Source organism: Microcebus murinus, chromosome 2 (assembly GCF_040939455.1).
Source record: "Microcebus murinus isolate Inina chromosome 2, M.murinus_Inina_mat1.0, whole genome shotgun sequence".
Classification (NCBI taxonomy): Eukaryota; Metazoa; Chordata; class Mammalia; order Primates; family Cheirogaleidae; genus Microcebus; species Microcebus murinus.
This window is the reverse complement of record NC_134105.1, coordinates 19,276,492-19,301,656: the sequence shown is the minus strand read 5'-3', so window position 1 is coordinate 19,301,656 and position 25,165 is coordinate 19,276,492. Positions and strand designations below refer to the sequence as shown.

At 34.5% G+C, this 25,165-nt stretch overlaps 1 protein-coding gene across 4 annotated transcripts in view; it reads left to right on the top strand.

Moving 5' to 3' along the window:
- Positions 1–25,165, top strand: part of EYA3 (EYA transcriptional coactivator and phosphatase 3) — a 105,008-nt gene that overhangs the window by 5,575 nt on the left and 74,268 nt on the right. For all 4 annotated transcript variants that reach the window (XM_012750562.3, XM_012750561.2, XM_075995645.1 and 1 more), the window contains exon 2: positions 25,066–25,162. In XM_012750562.3, the coding sequence (XP_012606016.1) occupies positions 25,130–25,162 (33 nt within the window). In that variant the 5' untranslated portion in view covers positions 25,066–25,129. The remainder of the gene's footprint in view (positions 1–25,065; positions 25,163–25,165) is intronic.

The following is a 25,165-nucleotide window of genomic DNA, read 5'->3' as shown; positions in this document are numbered from 1 at the left end:
ATTAGAATTAAATAAGCTTAATATAAAATCACATTCTTTTCATTATAGATACAATTAAATCATTTTCACTTGGGAAACTTTTACAACTGAACTGTAAAAATCTGTAGTGGTAAAACAGTAAAAATAAAGTGAACTTTACATAGCACTTACTGTGTGTTAGGAACAATTCCACGTGGTTTACATGTATTAACACTTTAATGCTTACAACTCTATGAAGTAAGTGCTATTCTTATTATCTCCATTTTACATATGAGGAAACCAAGGCATCGAAGTTACATAACTTGCCCAAAGTAACACAACTAGTTATTGAGAGCTATATTTGAACTTAGTCTTTTCTAGCTCCACTGTGCATGACCTTTTTTGTACAAGGTTCTACTTTATTGATTTCTTCCTTTATAGGTTAAGGTTAAAAATCCAATTTTTCTAAAGTACAAAAGAATACTGCTTTTGGTTGGGAACCTTTTAGAGGAGGTTTTACCTGGCCTTTTAATTAATACTGGCTTACAGCAAATCGCAAACCCTTTACTACCTGTTTCTCAAGTGGCAAAAGCCGTGTGTTAAGAAAGCAAAACAGGATTAAATTCCTCCCCCTTTGAGAAAAATTGTCTTATGGAAGTTAATTACTTCAGAGTTATTTGGAGAAAAGGCGATGTTTTTAATAAAATGCCCTCTCAAAGTTAGTTATTTTCCTTGATCTGCAGAATATAAAATAAGCTAATGTGATAGTCTTAAAATGCTGAAATCTTAACATCCCCCATATGAATTTAACAGCTTCAAAATATAAAACAGAAGATAAAAAATGAAATTTGTGATTTGCCTCTAGTTTCATTTCTAAATGTGGAAATTTGTGCAAAGTTAAGTACATTCAGTAGAGCTACCATGTTTAGAGTAAAATATGTAGTGAGTGTTTTTGCTTTTTGAAGAGAGGAGAGAAACTCAAACCAATTTAATTTTTTAAATTAAAAAAATGCAAATCAGAGTCATTTGGAATATTAACCATATTAATATTATCCTTTTGTGCCTTATTATTCTCAAATAACAATTTTAATTGCATACCTGGGGGAAGGAGATGATTTTGTATTAGTTGAGGTACACCTCAGTGCAAACATCTTGTACTCAAGTTATTTTTCTAAATATTTTGAAAACATGAGAATCATAGAAAAGTATTTTTCTGGTAAGAAGGAACACTTGATTAGGAGTACTACTTACTTTAATTCTTACATGTTAACTCTTCTTATTAATTCAGACATATTAATTAAGTACGTTATCTTTCATAGTGGCTTTTGTCTCAGTGTGTTTTTTTCCTTGTGGGAAAAGTATAGTTATGGAGCTGAAAAGAGTAAGGTTTATTTACTGTGGTGATTTATTTGTTGATATTTAGAATATTTTTTTACTTAAACATTTAATTTTGGGTTCAAAGCAATTCTGTTTTAAATGTAGGTTTGATAATCAGTTTGTCTTTAAAAATTTCAATAGTTTTCTTTCACCTGAAATTTAATAATGTAGCAATTATGAATTTAGGAAAAGTAGTAGTTAGTTGCTATCAGCACTGTTACTATGGGGATAAATTAGAGCGATTAGCTTTCAGGTGGAATTGAACTTTATTCTTTAGTTTCCATAGTACTTGAAAAAGATTTAGGTCAGCTTCATGTGTTGTGCCCCTTCCCCCTTTCACAATGAGAGGAACATTTAAGAGTGCGTATTCTGGAAAACTTGAATATATGTTCCTGGAGGGCCATCGTCAACCTTTACATTTGAATAAACTCATTAAACTAAAAAAAAAAAGGAACATTTAATTTAGTGCAATGATGTTAATATCTTCCTACTGGACTGATGATTTTAATATGATAATCTTATTCTCTTTACCAACAGCATAATCCAAAATATATGTATGAAGTTTTTTCTTGGAACATTTCAGACTTTAGAGGACATTTTAGGATAAAAATAGTATTTAAATGTCTTATAAAAAATACCTTAGGAATCAGTGTTTTATTATTTCACTGAATTTTTCTCTTTTAAATTTTAAAGATGTCAAATTTAGGAAACATCTGTGATGATAATTTAAAATAAAGCAGAATATTCCAAATCTGCTGTTTGTTTTCACCAGGTCTTCCTTTGCAATAGGTTAAGAAGCAGTGATTAGATAACATTGATGAATAGTGTTCTTGAGAGTGAAGCTAGGGCTTTTGCAAAGAGAATAGGCCATCTCATATTTGGTGGAGCATTTAATAGCTAGATTAGCTAAATGAACTGAAAACCTTTGCTTTACCTCATTTCTATGTATTTTCTCTTTCTACATATATTTATGTAGTGTTGGTACCTTACATTTTGTGAAACTGTTTGGTTTTATTTTTTTTAAGTGGCTGTTGATTCTTACCAAGATGGTTTCATTTTCATTTTTGTTCTCTTTCAGAGGTTTGCTTTTATAAAACTATAACTTAGAGAACCACCAAATTCTGAATGTTGTTTCATATATAGTTTGAACTGGGTATTTTTCTCTTTTTTTTGACTGGCTAGCTTTTTTATTTCTGGTAAATTGGCTTTCAAACTTTTTTGATCATGGCTCACTATAAAATGCATTTTCCTTTGATACCTAGTACTTATATATGTACATGTTAATATTTTAAATTGAAACATAAGTTTCATGAAACACAATATTTCTCTTTACTACTGATGGTGCATTGTAATATTTTCTATCTTGTTTTGTTGTGTGTCATTTAAAACAAACTGGTTTTCAGTCACTAAGTTGATATGATAACCTATTAATGCAGTGTATCTGCAGTTTGAAACAGTCTAGTGACTGCTAGGTTTTTTCCAATATTGTCTTTTTGGAATTGAAAATGTTTGGGCTGCTAGTTTTTTTTCTCTGAAATGTACCTTGATTCTGTAAAGCTTTTAACCTAAATAATTGTGCAGAGCTTCTGTCATTAGAATCCTTTGCTAGTTTCCATCTAACAGTCAAAAATTTAGGTCTAATCAGCTGTTTTTCACAAACTTTGCTTCTGTTTTTGGCAACTAGTCAAAAAGTTACAAAGCTGCTTTATTCTACTTTCTTCTGGTCCCAATCCAGTTTTTGTGAACCAAAATAAAAGAATTGAGGAATGAAGCAGTTTGCTGCTTCATGGTGTATATGGTTAGGTGAAAGTAAGCTGATTTGAAAAGTCATTAGGGTTTGTGACAGTGGACTACATTTATTTATTGTCCCAATTTGTTTCCTGTAATCACAGAGAGGAGAAAGATGGTAGAGATATCAACAGTTCCTAGCCTATCATAGCCATTAGAGTGAAACAGGGTCAGCAGGCATACTCTACTATTTTTACCACTACCACCTCTTAACACTTAATGAGCGCTTACTATGTGCCAGCCACTATTTAAAGTGCTTCACTTGTATTAACTCATACTTATTGGGAGGCCTGGGAGAAGAATGAGAAAGGATAAAGAAGAAAACTTGCCTTCTTCTTAATATCTTCTCATTACTTGGCTTATGAATTCTGGCTGTTGGTGACTATAGTATGTAAAATGTAAATCATACATTTTAAGCTTGGTTAGCTTTTAAAAATCACCAGTCCTGTCTGTGATGTTCCATTATGGGGCATGTAGCTGTAGTTTGAGAGCCCAGGCTTTGAAGATCGCCTGCCTTGGCTTGAATCCCAGGTCGGTGACTTACTAGGTGTATAACCTTGGATAAGTTACTCTCTGTGCCTTAGTTTTCTCATCTGTAAAGTGGTGATAAAAACAAATAGTACCTATCTTATAAACTTATTGAAAGGATTAAAACAGTTAATATATCAAAAGTACTTAGACCAGTGCCTGATGCATAAAGAGCATTCCATAAGTGTTAGCTATTAATAGTATCAACTCACAGTTGGATCTCCTGAAAGTATTTGTGGCTGTGATAAGTTCTGTATATTTGCTGAGTAACAGGACATGATTGACATTCAATGTTATATTGCTCAGGAGCTTGAAAACATCTTTTCTTGAGGACTTTTAGGGAAAGTTGTTGTGTAGAGTGTTGTCTTGAAAGCCAAGTGACAAAGATTATCAGAGGTACAGGCCCAACTTGTTTAATATCTCGTAAGCATCTCTTATTATTTGGACTATATTCTTAATAGTTTTAATATTTTGCTGTTCGGGAAATCTAAGAGGAGCTACTTAGTGAATTAACTTTCACTCAATACCAGATTTCTTTTCTGTGTATCTATGTCTAAGATATTTATTTTATTATTTATTATGTTTATTTTTATTTTTTGACAAACACTTGTATTACACTTACTATATGCCGGGCACTATATTAAGAGCTTGACAGATAGTAACTCATTCAATCCTTATGATAATTTTATGAGAAAGGCACTATTATTCACATTTTACAGATGAAGTAACTGAGGCCTAGAAAGGTTAAATAATTTATTGAAGATCACACCACTCATTAGTGTCAGAGCTGGTATTTAGACCTAAGTAGGCTGGCTCCAGAGTTTGTGCTCCAGAAATACATTACACTTGCCAAACCTGCTTCTTACAGAGGTGTTATGTCAAAAAGGGTAAAATAAAGAGTGTTATATCTTACTTCACTATTCTGCACTCTTTCTGGGCTAAAATGACAGCCCTAAAATTATGGGTGATGGCGTTATTTGTCTGATGGATTTTTTTTTTAGTGATACATAGCAGTTGTGAATAATTTTGGGGGTGCAGGTGATACATGCATACAATGTGTAATGATCAAAGTAGGGTAATTGGGATATCCATCACCTCCAGACATTTATCTTTTCTATGTTGGAAACATTCCAATTCTTCTAGCTATTTAGAACTATACAATGAATTATTGTTAACTATGGACACTGTACTGTACTATTGAACATTGGATCTTATTCCTAATAACTGTATTTTTGTAGCCATTAACCTGTCTTCATCCTTGTCTGATGGATTTTTGAAGGAGTAGATAAGTTTGGGGAAATAAAACATTAATAAAAGAACTGAAACTAGATTTTACATTTCTTCTGACAGCTAAAGACATACATTTCAAAAGATTTAGTTCTGTTAGTATAGTGTATAATATTATCCAAATACTGAAGTGCTGTTTGATATAGAGAATGGATATATAGATGAGATATATAGAATGATATAGAATATTAGAAAATGGATGAAATAGGGTACAACTTTTCCTGTGTAACTGGAAGCAACATATTTATAGAATATTCCTGTTGGAGTATAATACCATGTGTCAGGTTACATAGAGAAAAAAAAGTGATTAGCTTAGAAGTGTTAACTTCACAGATTAAAGAAGGATGAAGATAAAGTTTTGGAGTCTGAGTTCTGTGGAGTCTGGATCTCCAAACAAATTCTTACGCTCTGTGACTGACAAGGTACTAAAAACTGAAAAGAGGTGTAAGGAGTGTTGGAAGTATAGTAGAAGACTTGTTAGACTATTATTAAGCTTACCATGACAGAGCTAATTCAGATCAACCTGTTCCTTCTTAATGGTTTGTACTGTGGTTTTGGAACTTTCCCTGTGGAACACATCTTCCAACTTACTGGAAGCTTGTGGGGAAAAGTTAGTGCTAATTTTTATTAAAGATTGCTTTATAGACAACTTTAAAGGATGATTTTCCAAGAAGTAATATTAGAAATTGTAAAAAACAGTTCTTCTTAGAGAATCTATGCCTGAGATAATATTGTTTATTAAGAATTTGGATGAGCCTAAATATATATATTTTTAAAACTTTCTCAGTAAGTTCTCATAGTATTCTTTTTTTAATCTTTTTTTCCTTTTTTTTTTTGCCACCTTGATATCTAGTAATGTTCAATCTCATAGTATTCTGTTAAGTGTAAAGTTACTATAAATATTCCTGCAGCTGACAGTACCATGATGTGTTAGTCAGTCATGCCTCCCGAAGAAAGTAGCTGGAAGAATTCACCAACTTTACCACAGTCAGTTTGCTGGGCTGTTTACTTATGGAAGGAGTTGACCAGCATGGTGATGGCTTATTTTTATTTTTTGAGACCAAGTCTCTCTCTGTTGCCCAGGCCAGAGTGCTGTGGCGTCAGCCTAGCTCACAGCAACCTCAAACTCCTGGGCTCAAGCGATTCTCCTGCCTCAGCTTCCTGAGTAGCTGGGACTATAGGCAAGCACTACCACACCTGGTTAATTTTTTTCTATTTTTAGTTGCCTGGCTAGGTTTTGTTTTTTTTTTTTTTTTTTCTATTATTATTTTTTTAGTAGAGATGGGGTCTCCTCCTTGTTCTGGCTGGTCTTGAACTCCTGACCTCTAATGATACTCCCACCTCAGCCTCCCAGAGTGGTAGGATTACAGGCGTGAGCCACCTCGCCCAGCTGGTGATGGCTTTTATCTGTCTACAGAAAGTCCATCGGGGAAGGTGTAGGTGGTTGCAGTTTTTTCACAGAAATGTGATTTGTGCTGTTGCCTTAGTTGTGAGAGCTGAAAGGCTGTCTTAGAATCATTCTAAACTGGGCCTTAAGAGAGGTCACCTGAGCGTAGGTCTCCTGGTTATTTGTGTCTACTTCAGCTGGGCTCTGAGTACAAAGGGTTCTGAGTGGATATGTTAGTAGGTATGTTAGATGTTTTTTAAAACGTAGTAAATCAAGAGGGGGTAGCCTTTAGCTGATGAGACTTTAATGGATTTCTGAAAGAAAGGCAACAGTGAGATTGGATTGGTAGAGAAACTAGGAGAAGAAATCACAGCCTAAAGTATATGTACAAGTTTCAGAAATGTACCAAACTCCAAGTAAACAAATATGAAGGGCCTGGAACATTCATCAGTTTGCTGGCCCTTGCTCTTGATTTCGAGCATCTGGTGTTTGTCCCCTGGATAAAGCCTGCTTAGAGAAACACTTTTAAACACATTGGACAATTTGTGTGGGAGGGCATGTATTTCCTTACAGTCTATTCTCAAATCATGTCATACTCTTGCTTAAAGCACTCATTGCTTTCCAAAACTCCTGTTGTAAGCTGTGTGCAATCTTGCCCTTCTCTGCTTTTCAGGCCTCATTTCCTACTACTGGTTCATTGCTAACACTGGCCTTTTTGCTATTTCTCAAACATGACAAGTTGTTACCTTTTCAGTTTCTTTACACTTGTTCCCTGCTGGAAAGCCCTCCTCCATGTCTTCTTATAGCTCTCTTTTTGTTATTCATATCTCTGCTGAGAAATTACCAGCTTAGAGAAATTATCACCCCATGTGAAGTAGATCCCTTGAAGTGAGTCCTGGCATAGAAGACCAGCTGTATCCCAAGTAACTTATGTGATGCTCAGAAGAAACAGGAATTTATATCTAGAAAGCAAATTACCTGCAGATACTGCCTAACTGCACTTTTTACTTCTCTTCTACAATCAGTGGAGGTGGGTGTATATATTAATAGTTAGAACCTGCATACACCAACAGATAAAGATTTTCATCCACTTTGAGGAAAAGCTATTTTGTTGAAACTCCCAACTACAAATATGAACTAATAACCTAGATTTATCAGACATTTGAGGAAAATTAATACATGAAAGAGAGGTACCAAATGTTGTCAACAATAAAGGAAATAATAATTAGTATAAACTGAAGGAGATATTAAAGATAAGCATTACTACTAATTTTAGAGGAAATAAAAAGGCAAATGAGAAATAGAAATATTAAAATTGAAAAAAATTTTTTAATGGACTGAATAGCAGAATAACAAATTAACAAGTATAAAGACTAAGCTCAAGGAGTTTCTCAATATTCAATGCAGAGGATGTCAGCAAAAATGGCAGAGTAAGAATGCCTAAAAATTTTCTCCTCCATAAAAGCATTGATAACACTAGCAAAAATTGTCAGAGGCAACTTTTTTCAGAATTCTGGAAATTAACTACAGGCTTGCAGCAATCTGGGAGCATTTATTCAAGAAAAATGGCTGAATCTTGGCAAAGACAGCAAACGTTGTGGCATTTTAACTTGGTCTTTTCCCATACCCCCCTCTCTAGCTCCACAGTAGCCTTGAAAAAAATTTTTTTTAATATTTATATTACATTTAATAAAGTTTTAATTCTTTTATTCTTGGGCATAAGTTGTCACCACAATTATATAGCCTTGAAAATTAACAGCCTCCAATCATGATGAAAATCAGCCACCAAAAGGGGCAAAACAAGTTTGGAGTATCTTCAAAGCCCCATTCCCAGAGAGATGTCATTTTACCTAGCTGTTGGTTCCTTGAAAGACCTTATTCACAAAACCATCTGTATTTGACTTGACTTGGAGCTCACCCAGTACAAACTGTATTATTCCCCCAGCGTGTTCATTAGAAATAGAGGCAATTGTTGAACATCTTGAGTGCCTGTGACAGTGAATAATAGTTGGGGCAAATAATAGGCTAATCAAAAAGCATAAAAGGGGACCGGGTGCAGTGGCTCACACCTGTAATCCTAGCACTCTGGGAGGCCGAGGTGGGAGGATTGCTCAAGGTCAGGAGTTCGAAACCAGCCTGAGCAAGAGTGAGACCTCGTCTCTTCTAAAAATACAAAGAAATTAATTGGCCAACTAAAAATATATAGAAAGACTTAGCTGAGCATGGTGGCACATGCTTGTAGTCCCAGCTACTCGGGAGGCTGAGGCAGAAGGATTGCTTGAGCCCAGGAGTTTGAGGTTGCTGTGAGTTAGGCTGACACCATGGCACTCTAGCCCAGGCAACAGAGTGAGACTGTCTCAAAAAAAAAAAAAAAAAAAAAAAAAAAAAGCATAAAAAGAAAAGCTGGGTATGAGATGTTATAAAGGAATTTGTAAAATTCTGATATATTTCTGAGAACCTAGAAGACTGTGTACATGTGTGTATGCTTAGGAAAGAACTAAGAAGGCCCTAAGCTCTCAGTTCTGGTTGATCTCGAGGTTCTGTGCAAGCAGGAAGTGGATGCTAAGGCAGAGTTGTAAACTTCTTGGCTGAGTGTGAAAGTAACACATATACAAAGCCTGTGGTACAGACTGGGACTTACTTCTTCCAGGCCTCTGAGGAAATCTCTGTCCAGTCATTAGCTGAGCATTAACAGAGCAGAGACTTCAGTGGCCACATGACTGATAATCCATACTTTACATAATTAGTTCTGAAAAGTCACTAAAAGAAACAAAGAACAACAGTAGATATTAACAACAACAAATGCTGGTTACTCTGATTTCCAGAGTTGTCACATTACACATTTAAAATGTCTAGTTTTCAACAGAATATTAAAAGGCATGCAGAAAAACTATGCCAGTTAAAGTACAATCCATCCAGGAAAGAAAGCAGCAAAATAGAAACTGTCCCTGAGGAAGACAAAACTTTGGACTTACTAGACAAAGACTCTAAATCAGCCATTTTAAATATGTTCAAAGAACTAAAGGAAGGTATGACAACTATTTTAGTCTCCTTGATTTGCCATAACAGAATTTCACAGACTCATATCTTTAAATAACAGAAACTTATTTTCTAACAATTCTGAAGGTTGGAAGTCTAAGATCTTTTTCTCTTTTTAAAATGAGTATCAGCTCCCATTTAGGTGTAACTGCTTCTGAATGATTGTATGTTGTGTAGGTCTACCTTTAGTGATTTAAGATAGGGGTAGAATTCTTCAGCCATTTCTATTTAAGTAGGGAAAAGGTATCCATTTGAAGGCAGTCACATTTAAAGTGAAAAATAAGAATTTATACAGTTTGACCTTATTTAAGTCATCTATCTAATGGAAAACTCTTCTGTTACAATGATATCAAGTAATAAAGCCTGCATTTCAAATCTCTGTACTCATAGATAAACTGTTGATGCAACTGTGTTTATAATTTTAATAACCAATGTCTCAAATCTCAGTACTTATAAATAAACTGTTGATCCACTTATGTTTATAATTTTGTTAGTCAACATTTCAAACTCCTATATTCATAAATAAACTATTGGTCCAATTGGTTATAATTTTGTTTGTATTACAGTCATAGAATTTTATTCAATTTCATATGTAATTTTCTAAAAACCTAAACAGATCCTATTATAACTTTTGAGGTATAATTTATATACAGTAAATTCTTCCTCTTAAGTATATAGTTCTGTGAGTTGTACAAATGTATACGGTCATGTAACTGTCACCACAATCAGGATACAGAATAGTTATATCATCCCTAGGAAAGTTCCCTTGTGCCTCTTTGTAGCCAACCCCTTCCCCTGTCTCCAACACTTGGCAACCTCTTATCTGTTTTCTGACCCTATAGTCATGTCATATAAAGAATGTCATACAGACTGGGCACAGTGGCTCATGCCTGAAGTCCCAGCACTTTGGGAGGGCAAGGAGGGAGGATTGCTTGAGGCCAGGGAGTTTGAGACCAGCCTGGGTAACATAGTGAGACCCTATCTCTTAAAAAAAAAAAAAAAAAAAATTAGCCAAATGTGGTGGTGTGCACCTGCAGTCCCAGTTGCTCAGAAGGCTGAGGCTGAAGGATTGCTTGAGCCCAGGAATTTGAGGTTACTGTGAGCTATGATCAGGCCACTGCACTCCAGCCTGGGTGACAGATTAAGACCTTGTCTCTTAAAAAAATATGATTATATAATATGTAAGCTTTTGAGTCTGCCTTCTTCCACTTAGCATAATGCATTTGAAGTTCATCCATATTGTTCTGTGATTTGCTATGTAGTATTCCATTATATGGATGTACTACAGTTTCTTTATCCATTCACCAGTTTGAAGGGCATTTGAGTTGTTTCTAGTATTTGGCATATGTATGAAAAAGCCACTGTACACATTCACATACATGTTTTTACATGAACAGAAGTTTTCATTTCACTTTGTAGATACTTCAGAATGGGATTGCTGGGTTGTATGTTGTTTCTACTTTTTTTTTTTTTTTTTTTTTTGAGACAGTCTCGCTTTGTTGCCTAGGCTAGAGTGAGTGCTGTGGCATTAGCCTAGCTCACAGCAACCTCAAACTCCTGGGCTCAAGCAATCCTGCTGCCTCAGCCTCCCAAGTAGCTGGGACTACAGGCATGCGCCACCATGCCCGGCTAATTTTTTCTATATATGTTAGTTGGCCAATTAATTTCTTTCTATTTATAGTAGAGACAGGGTCTCGCTCTTGCTCAGGCTGGTTTTGAACTCCTGACCTCGAGCAATCTGCCCGCCTCGGCCTCCCAGAGAGCTAGGATTACAGGCGTGAGCCACCGGCCTGGCCTGTTTCTACTTTTATAAAGAAACTGCCAAACTGTTTTCCATAATGGCTTTACTGTACCATTTCGAATTCCCACCATCAGTGTACAGTTTCTAGTTGTACATTGGTCTAGTTGCATAGAGTTCTTTTTGCTCTGAATCCTTGCCAGCATTTAGTCAGTTTTCTTATGTTTATTTTAGCCATTCTAGTAAGTATGTAGTGTTGTCTCATTTTATTAAGTAAGTTTTTAATTTTGGAATAATTTTAGATTTTCAGAAATGTTTCAGAAATACCTTTACCCCTATCTCAGTATCCCTGCTACAGGATTAATAACTTACATAATCATGGTATGTTTGTCAAAACTAAGAAACCAACATTGGTACGTTACTATTTCATTACTGTTTACTAGACTCTAGACTTCATTCAGATTTCACTACTTTTTCTACCAATATCCTTTTTCTATTCCAGGATACCACATTGCATTTAATATAATTTAATTTTTATTTCTAGCTCTAACATTTTATAACCAATTTATAAGATGCTGCTACTGGCCTTGGTTCTGTTTTTTTGCAAGAATTTTTTTTAGCTCATATCTATCCCAGAATGCTTTATATGTCATGTACTTTTCTTTTGGGAAATGAGTTTGTATATCATCCTTTTTGAGTTGCATTCAGAGGAGATTCCAAAGTTTTGGATTGCTGACCTCTGTAGATTGGATCCTTTCATTTAAGCCAGAGAATAATATAGAGAGCCTCTGGAAGAATTGTTTCAATTAAGAGTGTTTATCAAGAAAATGAATAAGTTCTTAAAGTTTATCCTTTTTGTTGACTTTGTTGGCTTGAAGTTGGAATTAACAGTTTTTATTGGTTAAATTAGCTAAGCTTTTTTATTTTCATTCCGTTTGATCTGTATTATTACATTTTAGTGTTCAGTTAAATAGCGTATTCAACACTGACTTGAACTTCTGATACATTGCAGCCAAAAGCAATTAAGATTTCTTTCAGAATATGTCTTTAATATCTGGCATATTCTAACTTGGATTTCATTTCAGTGTTTTTCTTCCAGCTCAAAATATTCTGTGAATACTTTAGAAAGAATTTCAGGGCTCTATTCATGGCACACAAAAAGTCCCAAAGAAAGTAATACATGCCAAAAAAATGTATTGTTGAGTTAGAAAAGTCACATTTTTCTAATAACAAAAATTTCTGATAATCCAGTACCATCCCTTGATGTATTTATCAATGTTCTTAATTTAGTGCTGAACATAATATTACAAAATTAAAAGTTTAGTAAGTGCTTTATGGAGAAGCATTCTACTCTATAGATAACACAAAACGACCACATGACAGAACTGCAAAGTATGAACTTCAATCAAATTAGAAAAATACGAGTGTCAGTCTTGAGGAATAGTTTGCCTAGATTGTTAAGATCAACTGTAAAGGAGGAATTGCATCTTTCAGGTTTATCTGTAGCAGTAAATTTTTTCTGAAGCAAAATAAATCAGAGTATAGTGATTGTATATTGATTTTAGGTGCTTTCTTATAAATACTAGTACTTGAGTTTGTTCTCAGGGCTTTGGAAAGATATATAAGGCTTCTCAAGATCCATGAAGTACCTGGAACTATCAGTGTTATTATGTTACCTGGGTATTTCTTCCACTATATAAATTTAGAGTTTGACCTGGAGTGAAAGCAGAATGCTAACTTTGAAGTTACATAACAGTTCTTTTTTTTTTTGAGACTGACTCTCGCTTTGTTGCGCAGGCTAGAGTGAGTGCTGTGGCATCAGCCTAGCTCACAGCAACCTCAAACTCCTGGGCTCAAGCAATCCTGCTGCCTCAGCCTCCCGAGTAGCTGGGACTACAGGCGTGGGCCACCATCCCCGGCTAATTTTTTCTACATATTTTATGTTGGCCAATTAACTTATTTCTATTTATAGTAGAGATTGGGTATCGCACTTGCTCAGACTGGTTTCGAACTCCTGACCTTGAGCAATCCGCCCGCCTCAGCCTCCCAGAGTGCTAGGATTACAGGTGTGAGCCACCACACCCAGCGTAACAGTTCTATAAGAGAGGCAGACTTGCTGATTATTTGAACGTTTTTGAGTGTTTTGTGTTCACCCTATTGTTACTGAAAGTTTGGTACTTGTCCCTGAGGCTGAATCAGTGAGAATGAAGAAGTAGGACAAGTGGTTCCAGGAAAAGGAATGAGAAATTTATTAATTTGCTAGCAGATGAGGAGAGTGGCAGACTAGCGTCTCAAAAGACTACCTCCCTAACATTAAGCAGCAATACAGGGCTTTTTAAAGGGAGGGTTCCAGCAGTTTGCTTGGGTCTGTGTGACCAGCATCACATGTTGTGGCTTCAGGCTATTGTTTAACTGTAGTTAGTGGTTTTCCTCCACCTTATCTCTAGTGAGGATGATCTCATGACCTCAGGACAGTTCTGTTGAGCCATCTCTTATGGTTTAAGATACTAGAAAACTAAGAGCAAAGAACATTTTTCTGCCCCTTTGATTACTGGCCTTAGCATGCCAGTTTTAATTTTTTTAAAAGGGTGAGGGGTTTTAAAGAGGCAACATTTCCCCCTTTTTCAGGCTTTTACACCTCTGTTACACTATTCCTCTCAGTGTTTGGAAGCATTTTTTCAGCTGTGTGTGCAAAGTCATGTTGTTATGATATTTACTTATTTTTCTTTATTTCTCACCTTTGTTTTCAATTTGTGCATTTTATTCAGTGGCCAGGAGATGGCCAAACAAACCTAAGCAGAGAGGTAATAGCAAAAACCAACAAATGAAAAACATGAACTTCAGGCCAGGCACGGTGGCTCACGCCAGTAATCCTAGCACTCTGGGAGGCCGAGGTGGGTGGATTGCTCAAGGTCAGGAGTTCAAGACCAGTCTGAGCAAGAGCGAGACCCCGTCTCTACTATAAAAAGAAATTAATTGGCTAACTAAAAAATATGTATATATAAAAAATTAGCCGGGCATGGTAGCACATGCCTATTATATATATATATACATACATATATATATATATATATATATATATATAAAAGAAAAACATGAACTGCTTTGCTATATTTGTATTAGTTTCCTGTGGCTGCCATAACAAATTACCCCAAGCAAACTTTGAGGCTTAAAACAATAGAAATTTATTATCTCATAGTTCTGTTACTGAAAGCTCAGCCACTTGTCCTCAAGGCTGCATAAGAAGAACAAGAATAAGTGTTTTGAGGAGAAGGAAATAAATTTTATTACTTTGCCGGCAAAGGAAGAGAACGGAGACTCCTATCTGAAATGCTGTCCTCCTGATAATAATCAGAAATACAGAACTTTTAAAGAGGGGGGGCGGGTTTCAGCTTTAGGCAATTACTTTTCACCTACAGTTGATGATTCTGGTGGTCCCATCTCAGCTGAAAACAGTCTTTTGACCTCCACCCAGGACTTCCCTTTACCAAGTCTGGGCTCAGCCTTCTCCTTTAGCACAAATAACAAAAGACTTACCCTGCTCTTTCCAGCCACTGGCCGGAGGCAGAGATACAGGTTTTAGTTCTCAAAAAGGAGTGGAGGATATTTTAAAGAGACAGAAAATATTTTTGCTGTTTTCTCAGTACATTCCCTCTGTTACATATTCCCCACTCTCAGTATTTCCCTTCCATATCTATGGGAGGAGGGGTGACTACTCTGTTATAGTTCTGGAAACCAGAATTCTGAAATCAAAGTGTTGGCAGGGCCGAACTTCCCTCAGAGGCTTTAGGGGAAATCATTCCTTGCCTCTCCCAGTTACTAGTGGCTGCTGGCATTCCTTGGCCGTATCACTTCAGTCTGTTTCTCCATTTTCACATTGCCTTTGCATGTGCAGGCGTGTGTGAAATTTCTATCTGCTTTTCTCATATGAGGACACTGGTGATGGTATTTAGGGCCTACCCAGGTAATCCAGGATAATCTCATTTTTAAATCCTTAATTTAAGTACGTCTGCAAAGACCCTTTCTCCATTAAGGTAACATTCACAGGTTCTGCGCATTAGGATGTGGACCTATCTTTGGCTAGAAATTTATTTCATGATAGATGTGTGTTTATGTGCTTGGGAAAGGGGATTCCTTTCTCCCCCCTTCTTCCTCTCCTGTCATCCCTCCCTCCCTCTTCTCTCCTTCTTCTATTTTCTTCCTCCTCCCCTCCTTTTTTTTCTTTTTTTATTTAAAACTTTAGCCTATTAATAAGGATAAGAACCCTAAGAGCTTCTAACTTGTAAGTAGCTCATATGATCCTTGTTATGGTTGTGATATTAAAATTTCATTTGCATTTCATTCTTTTCTTATATTTGTAGGGAACTTTTCATTTAACACAGACTTCAAAATGATATTTCTTAAATCAGTTTAAAAAAAAACTTGTAAAGAATTAGAGTTGTAACTTAGGCATCCCTGGTGAAAATGTTGGAGAAGTGAAGATTTGAGGTTTTTGTGTCTCTAAACATACTGAAAGTTCTTAATGAACTGATTTTAAGTAAATATTTAGAGGAATCAAGACACTGAAAATTGTGCTTGATTGAACAAATATTTATTCAATGCCTGCTATATGCTGTCAGATAATAAGAATAAAATGGTCTCTGCCATTGTGAAATTTAGAACCAAGAAAAATGAATAGTTGTAACAGAATTGTTTACTGCCAGATTTATAAGCCACAGTAGGTCAGAGGAATAGTTTTGAAGAACTCTTAATTATTAACTAATAATGAAGCAGGGAACTCTTTCACTAATAACTTAGATTTTAGTAGGTTGGGAGGTTTGTTTTTCTGAAACCATAATGCTTATCTTTGTCTAGAAATGGTAAAATAATTTATTTTTATATACTTTCTAGTTAAAATTACTTGTTTTCTTAATAGTTCATGAAAGCTCATACACTGTAAATTAAGGGCTTAGGTTGTAAAAAGGAATTTTTTTTTTTTTTGCTAGACTCTACAGGATTTTAATAAGTAGCATAAAAAAGAATCTCAGGTAGCTCTCTGAACCTCTTCTGCTTCTGAGGGCTGCAGGATTCATTTATGGTTCTTTGCTCAACTGTGTTACATTTAATTCATGTAGAGAAAAAAAAGAATCTTGTTTTTGGATTTTTAGGAAGTCCTTAAAGTGCCAATCCATACATTGATTGGGTTTATAAATTTAAGCATTTTAAAACTTTAAGAAAATGTTGTTATTCTGCAAGATCAAAGTAATGTATTATACTATAGAATAGTTAGATATTTAGTAAAGGGAAAGGAATAAGTAGGAATAAGTGGCCTCAGGTAATAATATTAGAAATGCAATTTTTGAAGGGAGGATTGTATGCTCAATTCTACAGGAAGGGAGAAAAAAGCTTTAGGATAAGGGAGTTCAGAGTCTGGGTTCCACCAGTGGTTTTGCTGCTTACAGGTTCATGAGGTGGTGCCTTGACCTCTTTGGTTTAATTTCCTCAACTCTAAAATAAGGATTACCTCTAATGATCTATAATACTCTATATCCTTTGTAGCATCTTATATATTTCCTTGTCTTAGGAGGAGAGAATAATAATTTCTGTTCAGAAGAGTGAAACCAAATGTGAAGTTTCTTCTAATAGCAAATTCTTTAACTATTGAAAGTTCAATGCTTTTTGATTAGAAACATAAAACAAACCACCTCTGGGTTTGTGTACAATGTTTAAATAACTTGACTTCTTATGAAGGAGATAACACAGCAAGAAAATCAAATCTTTCTGCCTGTACTGTTGTTGTAAACTTCTTCAAGGTTATGGGGGTGAAGGAGGATCTCTGCAATTTACATTGCTTTTATCCCCAACTTAAAATTTTTTCCTGAGGAAAAAGAGTGGAACAGGAATGCAGAATTTATGTCCAATTTTACCTTAATGTCAAACATTTTTGTTGCATTTTTAGAATATATACTTAAACATTTTACTATACAAACCTTTAAATATATAACTTTGTGTCTGCTTTTGATTCATATCAAATTATATGTAAGCTATTATTAAACTATAATGAAAAAACTTACCTTTTCTTAACCTTTTAAATAAGCTTATATGAAATAGGTTACAGTTTTCATTTTAATACGGAATGTTCAATTGTAGAATTAGGATAGCATAGTTTTAAATCATTCTTCACATGTTGGTTTATAATTTTTCATTTCTGTGAACAGCAAACTTATCCTATTTTTTAAAATAGGGTTAGCTTTTTCCCCCGTATGTAATTCTTGGGAAAATATCTAAGAAAAATTGTACAGGTTAGGTGATGACCAATTTTATGACCTCTTTTATACTTTATTTGGGACTGTGTAAAGATACATGTGATTTTATAGCTGTGCCTGAATATGTCTTATCTTCTTAAAGCCCAGATAATTTCAGGTTATGTTGTTTAGATTTATTTTGTTGTTTAAATTTTTTTAAGTGGTTTAATATGGATGAAGAGGTTTGTTAAGAATATTCCAATCTATTTCTTTAGTAGTGAGAGTCTTTTTTCTCAAGTTCAGATTTGATCTTCTTAGTGGTTTAAACCAATCCTTTGATAGGTTTTTATCCTTTTGATAGGTTTATATGTTATTCATTATTTGTAACATAATAGATAATTGGCAAATGTTGAATTGGTTTGGTTTATATTGTAGACATTAAGCTTTATCCGTAATAATTATTGCAGATATTGCCTTCATTTGTTATATCATTTTAATATTACATTTGTTTTTGTTTTTTCATTTCATAGTTTATTTTACATAAGTAGTTTTATTGATTTGTTGCTTATGCTTTCTTCTGTTGCCCATAAATTTATGTTTCCACAAATAAGATAAATATGCTATTCTATTTTCTCCAAAATATTTTGAATGCTAAGTTTTTTATATATTTATAATTAACATAGCACATGATGTGGATATATTTTTTCGGTATTGACAATCCATTTTTTGACAATATTTTTTAAAATACTGATTTTTTCCTGATTATTTCATATTTGAAGTATTTTTTAGATTTGATCATTATTTTGGCATTTCTAGTCTCTTATGGGTTTTTTTCTATTGTGGTAAAATAAACATAGCATAAAATTAACTTTTTTAACTATTTAAGTACAGTAGTTCCCCTTATCTGCAGTTTCACTTTCAATGGTTCTTTCAGTTACCTGCCGTCAGCCTCGGTCTGAAAATATTAAATGGAAAATTCCAGAAATAAACAGTTCATCATAACTTTAAAATTGCATACCACACTGAATAGTGTGATGAAATCTCTTGCCATTCCCCTCTTTCCTGCCTGGGATCTGAATCATTCGTTTGGCCAGTGTATCCGCACTATAGACACAACCTGCCTGTTACGCACTTCGGAGCCCTCTTGGTTATCAGTTTGCCTGTTGGAGTATCACAGTGCTTGTGTTCAAGTAACCCTTTCTTTACTTAATAATTGCCTCCAAGTGCAAGAGTAATGATGCTTGCAATTCACATATACCAAAGGGAAGCTGTAAAGTGCTTTCTTTAAGTGAAAAGGTGGAAGCTTTTGACTTAGTAAGGAGAGAAAAAAAATGTTATGCTGAGATTGCTGAGATCTACAGTAAGAACAAATCTTCTATCCATGAAATTGTGAAGAAGAAAAAAGAAATTCATGCCAGGTTCACTGTTGCACCTCAAATTGCAAAAATTATAGCCACAGTGTATGATAGGTGTTTAGTCATAGGTATGTACGTATAGGAAAAAGTATAGTATATATAGAGTTTGGTACTATCCACACTTTCATGCATCCCCTGGGGATCTTGAACTCCTTATAAAGCCTTCTAGTTTCTAAATTAGATTTTTTTTTTTTTTGGAGACAGAATCTTGCTCTATCCCCTGGGCTAGAGTGCCGTGGCGTCAGCCTAGCTCACAGCAACCTCAAACTTCTGGGCTCAAGCAATCCTCCTGCCTCAGCCTCCCGAGTAGCTGGGACTACAGGCACTCACTACCACACCTGGCTGCCTGGCTAATTTTTTCTATTTTTAATAAAGACAGGGGTCTCACTTTTGCTCAGGCTGGTCTCCAACTCCTGAGCTCAAGCAATCCTCCCACCTTGGCTTCCCAGAGTAGGCGTGAGCCACCATGCCCAGCCTATAAATTAGAATTTATGTTGAACTGATATCTTTAGGCTTTAGGTTTGGTACTCTGGGTATCAGGACACTTGTTTCTGAATTCATTAACCCTTTGCACTCACTTGCTTTTTTCTCGATTCCGTTATTCTACTCGGGATTTAATTTTTTAAATACCCCAGATTTTACAAAGCATGGCAGTAGAATAAAAAACTGAAGTTCCTTTTCTTTTTTTTTTTTTTTTTTAATTTTTTTTTTACCACACCTCAGGAGATATATGAAGTTCCTTTTCATACAAACTTATTTATTTGGATTTTTTTATATTTCAAATTATTGATACATTCAAAGAGTAATTTTAATCTCTATAATTTTTGCTACCCGTGTCGAGTCACACTTGATATCCGAGTACAAAGGGTTAATATATCCCCCTCAGAATAGGTTAATGATTATTGATTTTTATTTAAAAAATTTTTAGTTTTTGGTGATAGGGTTTTGCTCTGTTGCCCAGGCTAAAGTGCAGTGGCGTCATCGTAGCTCACTGCAACCTCAAATTCCTGGGCTCAAACAACCCTCCTGCCTTCCAGGTAGCTAGGACTACAGGCATGCACCACCACACCCAGCCAACTTTTTTTTTTTTTTTTTTTGGTAGAGATGGGGTCTTGCTATGTTGCTCAGACTGGTCTTAAATTCCTAGCCCTAAGCAATCACCAGTTTAGGCCTCCCAAAGTGCTGGGATTACAGGCTTGGGTCACTGCATCAGCCAGTAATTGTTGGATATCAGTACTTGAAGCAATTGTCTTAAAACCATTAGAAGAGGGTATTTATTTGCTTTTTGTTTTCATTCTTAAAGGTATACACAAAAGTATATTTGAGGATGCCATGGTAAACATTTGCTAATTACCTACTTCTTTTAGGTCCTGAAGTAATCCACATATTAATAAAAATCTTAAGTGATGATACACTACTTTTTTGATATGTTTTCAGACTACTATTGTTTATAACTATTATTGCTATTATTTTTAATTTTGGTAAGGATGCTGTTAATGTTCCCCCAGGAAACTTCTGTAGCCTGATCTTTGGTATGCTCTAAAATATATATATATATATATATATATATATATATATATATATATATATATATATATATATATGGCTTTGAAAGGGGTAGTAAATAAACTTCTAAAATACAGTGTAGTCAGTGATCAAATTTATGGACTACTATGTTCTATATAGGACTGTATCAAAGATATTCAGTTAACCCCCACATATCTCTGTGCATACTTAGCTACTGTCCAGGGCCTATAATCAGACTGTTTTTGCTCTGTTTAGACACTTATCTTGAAGTTGTAATTAAGAGTGATATATACTTTGTTTTCATTGAAAACAATTTGATCTTTATTCTGTGCTTTTATTTTTTCATTTTTCTTTTCACCAACTCGAACCAGAATATTCTGTACTTTAAAAAATATATATGGACATCAGAAGAAGACAGACTAATGTCCAAAAAACAAATGAAAAATTGCTTAACATTTCTAATCATCAGGGAAATGCAAATCAAAACCACGATGACGTATCACTTAACTCCAGTGAGGTTGGCTTTTATCAAAAAGTCCCAAAACAACATATGTTGGCATGGATGTGGAAAGATAGGAATGCTGGTGAGACTGCAAATTAGTACAACCATTATGGAAAGTAACATGGAGATACCACAAAGAACTGAAAGTAGAACTACCATTTAATCCAGCAGTCCTACTACTAGGTATTTACCCAAAGGCAAAAAAGACATTCTATAATAAAGACATCTGCACTCGAATGTTTATGCCAGCACAGTTCACCATTTGCAAAGATGTGGAAACAACCCAAGTGCCCATCAGTACATGAATGGATTAATAAAATGTGGTGTATGTATACCATGGAGTACTACTCAGCCATAAAAAAGGTGAACTACCTCCTGTATTATCCTGGATAGAACTGGAGCCCATTCTTCAAAGTGAAGTATCACAAGAATGGAAAAACAAGCACCACATGTGCTCACCATTAAATTAGTACAAATTGATCAACACTTATGTGCACATATGGAAGTAACATTCATCAGGTGTCAGGCAGATTGGAGAGGGGAGTGAGGGGATGGGTAAATTCACACCTAATGGATGTGGTGCTGGGGATGGGCATGCTTATAGCTGTGACTCACACAGTGCAAAGGCAATTTATGTAAGCAAAGAATTGTACCCCTGTAATATTCTGAATAAAAAAAAAAGGAAAAATATTATATATGGACAGACATATTTAATTTACCTTCCTAAGCCTGAGAGCTATAATAACACATTGAAGTCACCTGAGGTTTTGCCTGTGGCCATTTACAATTACAGGGTAAATAGTGTGTTAAACTCAGTATGAGACAGAAACTATGAGGTAGGAATCTAATTAGAATTTTGGAATAAAGTATTCGTTACTAATTATTTCCCTTCTAACTTCTAAGGAATAAAACTAAAATTTATAGCTGCCATATTACAAAAGGATTCTGCTTTTTTTTTTTTTGAACATCTGAAATCACAATAATATTTAAAATTGTGTGACTTTTTAAAATCAAACCAAAGTTTCTATTTTTTTGTTGTCAACATTTATAGGTAGGGAAATATGGAGTCTTAGGAAATCTATTTCTGTTCTCAAAAAATTTTAAATTTTCCTAGAATTCTGTCCATGAAGGCATATTGATACTGATAAGCTCTACCTCCAAAAAAGGTGACAAAACAAGTGTATTCAGAAGCTAATGGTAAGAATTGAAATTAGAAAATTGTGAAAAGACATTACTATTTAAATGTCCTAAAGACACTCTAAAGATTAACTCAGAGTGCGTTTTGTAATTTCGTCAGCTGTTTGACTAAGCTTTAATTATTTTAATTACATTAAAAATCCACTTTCCACTCGTACGTCAAAGCTATTGTATTATTTGATATTTTAAAAGATGAATCTCATTGAATGTAGAATAATGTCAGGTTACATTAATGGAAGAAAAAAAGAAAAACCACAGATTAAACTCTAGAACTAATACATGGAAACTAATATTAAGATTTTTATAGTAATTCTGTACTTCTTTTATTATCAGATACTAGAATATGGTGTGTATTTTATACAACACTTTCCTCTTGTTGCTGGTAAATGGTTACTTTTGCTTGTATAGCATGGAACACTTGTATAAAATGATGTGAGATCTTACTAAAAGTTTTAGCACATTGATAAATGTTGGGAATGTGCTGAATACTTGCATTCTTATATTTAGTATGCTCTTATATTTCAGGTCTTTCAGATTACAAATTATTGGAAGGAAGGAGAATTAATGGAAAGTAATATATGCATGCATGTTGTGATGGAATTACATAATTTATTATCATTAATGCATTTTATACACAAATGGGCCAGAATGTATGTTTGGAAACTTCTTACATATCACATGTTGCCAGTAGAATCCCAGAAGATTCTGTAATATATCATACTCTTTCCTTGGAGGCTGCTTTTTTTGTTTTAAGACAATCAAAATTAGTGGTGGTCATTCGGCAGTTACTTTAAGATATCAAGACTGATTTTTTAAGTTCTCTTCTACATATAGAAATTACTTATGCACTTTTTATTCCCCTAAATTGAAAAGCTAAGAAAATAAAGGTAATTTTTAATATGGAAACAACAAAGAGTGCTTATTTTTGAAGAAGAATTAGGAGCAGTAGAAAGGAATGTCTTTCAGTTTCTCCTTAAAGGAGGATTTCTTGCAACTTATCAATAATTTAATAAAGAAAAATAGCAGATTTGCCTTTTTTATTATAAATTCAATTCAATATTACCATGTTTCTACAGAACATTTGGTTTTGTGTGGCTTGAGAATTTATTTCCCTACTGTTCAGAGTAGTGTTTCTTACTTTATAAAACCCATTACTTTTTTGATCAATAAACAATCTTATGTTCTCCTTTAATGTTCAGATTTTTAAAATAAATTAGTTTTTGTGTTTAAAAACAAAATTAAAGCACATGTTTTTTCATTTTTCTTCTTTTAATAATACTTCTTACCATTCTCTTATCCAGATATGGAATTTATAACCATTCTGCCCTAGGAATTGAAGGTGGATATCCATTCCTTCTCCCTTGCTGTGAGAATATACTGGAGATTACAATTTTGACAGTCATGGAAAGCATGGAATATTTTCAATTTTTCTGTAGATGAGAGCTGGTTACACAAAAATTTAACAAATGAAATATTAAAGACATTACATTTCCCTAGTGATTTGGTCCTATTTTGCTCTTACGGGATGAAATCATGTATGTATAATGTAATTTAGACAGTACTAAAATCCCATAAGGTAAAGAAAAGACTTTTCAATTTTATACTTAGATAAATATAAACTGGTAAAACAAAAAATGTTTCATCTTGCACAGTTGTGAATCAGCCTCACGTCACATTGATTATGCTCTTCTGAGTTGAGCAAAACAAGTACAAGGAAGATAGCTCCCGTGGGCTTTAGATATTGCTCTCTAATTCTGCTGCACTGGTTATCTGCGTCATGTAGTAGGAGAACTTAGCTTTGGGGCTCTCTGTATGAGCTACACGTGAGTTTGAGTGCATTGAGCAGCAGGTGTTTCTGACCTTTAAACTTTTTTTCTTTTGATATTCTAGATCAGGACAGAGAATAAAGCTGTGTCAGAGTTGGACAGTTTTGCATCTAATTGTATCCCTTACACGTGTTTTCTCTCCTTTAACCATTCTGGAGTGTGGCTCTAAAATAAAGTGTATTGTATTGCACCAAGACAGAGTAATAGAAGTAGATTGGTAGTATGCTGGCACAACTGATGCCTTTTGTTTTTCTTTTCATACTATTTGTCTTTTTTCATTATTTCTGCAGTGTGATTCTTAGCTTGTATGTTAAATTAGGTACAGTGGTTGTAGAAGAAATGAAAACAGCTGTGACTTTAAAAGCATAAGCAATCACATCTGTTTGGTAGAAGTGCTAGTCTCATTTTTGTTAAACAGAAATGGAGTATTTCATTTTTGTAATTAGCTTTCTATGATAATTTCTGTCACTCTGTCTCCTTTCAGCAGGGCATAGTAATGTGGTCTTACTAGTAAATGTGGGGATTAGAATCCTGTTTTTCTTTTTTTGTTTGAAAATCAGGACAGGAGGAACAGGGTCTCAGAAGGTAAAGAGTTTCTTTGACTAATCAACTAGGCAGCATAGTTAGTGGAAGCTTATTATTTCAGAATTAAATTGGGTCCTAGCTTTACATGACTATTTTTCCTTAATTCTAAAATTCAAAGTTTTACTATACTTATTTATTTTCATTGTTAAGATGCAGAAGAATTGAGTTTGCCTTTAAATTCATTACACATAGACAGATAGTTGATTGTAAATATATTTAATTGATATTCCAGTTTGTCCTATTTAAAATGATTCTGTGTGTCTGTGTTAACAGTTATGTAAATGTTCCACATTAAAGCAGGTTAGATGTTATCATAACTTACTGACTTGCCAGGCTAGTCTCTGTCATTTTTAATGTAACTCTAATCCTTAAAAAAATTATTTTATTATCTGCACGTGGCTGTCATCGTAAAATGTTTAATGCATTAGGCACTATAGTAACCAGCAGAAGTGGTTCCACGTGTTGGCTTTTGCAAGGTATTATAAAAGTTATTGTGTAAGTCTCTCTTGACTTGGTGCAGCATGTCAATTTTGAAAAGCCACGTGCAAGTTTTGAGATTTTGAGATTGGAACTCACGTAGAAAGGTTGGGGTAGCAAAATATTAAAAAATTATTCTCTGATGGCCTCAATGATAATACTTTAAAGAGTATATAAAGCTTTGAATCCCCCTCTTTTTTTAAAAAACAGACTGTGAAGACTGCTGAGAGAAACTTGCAGTTCAGTCACATAAGTATAATAAATACTGGGCCTCATGGAAGAAGAACAAGATTTACCAGAGCAACCAGTA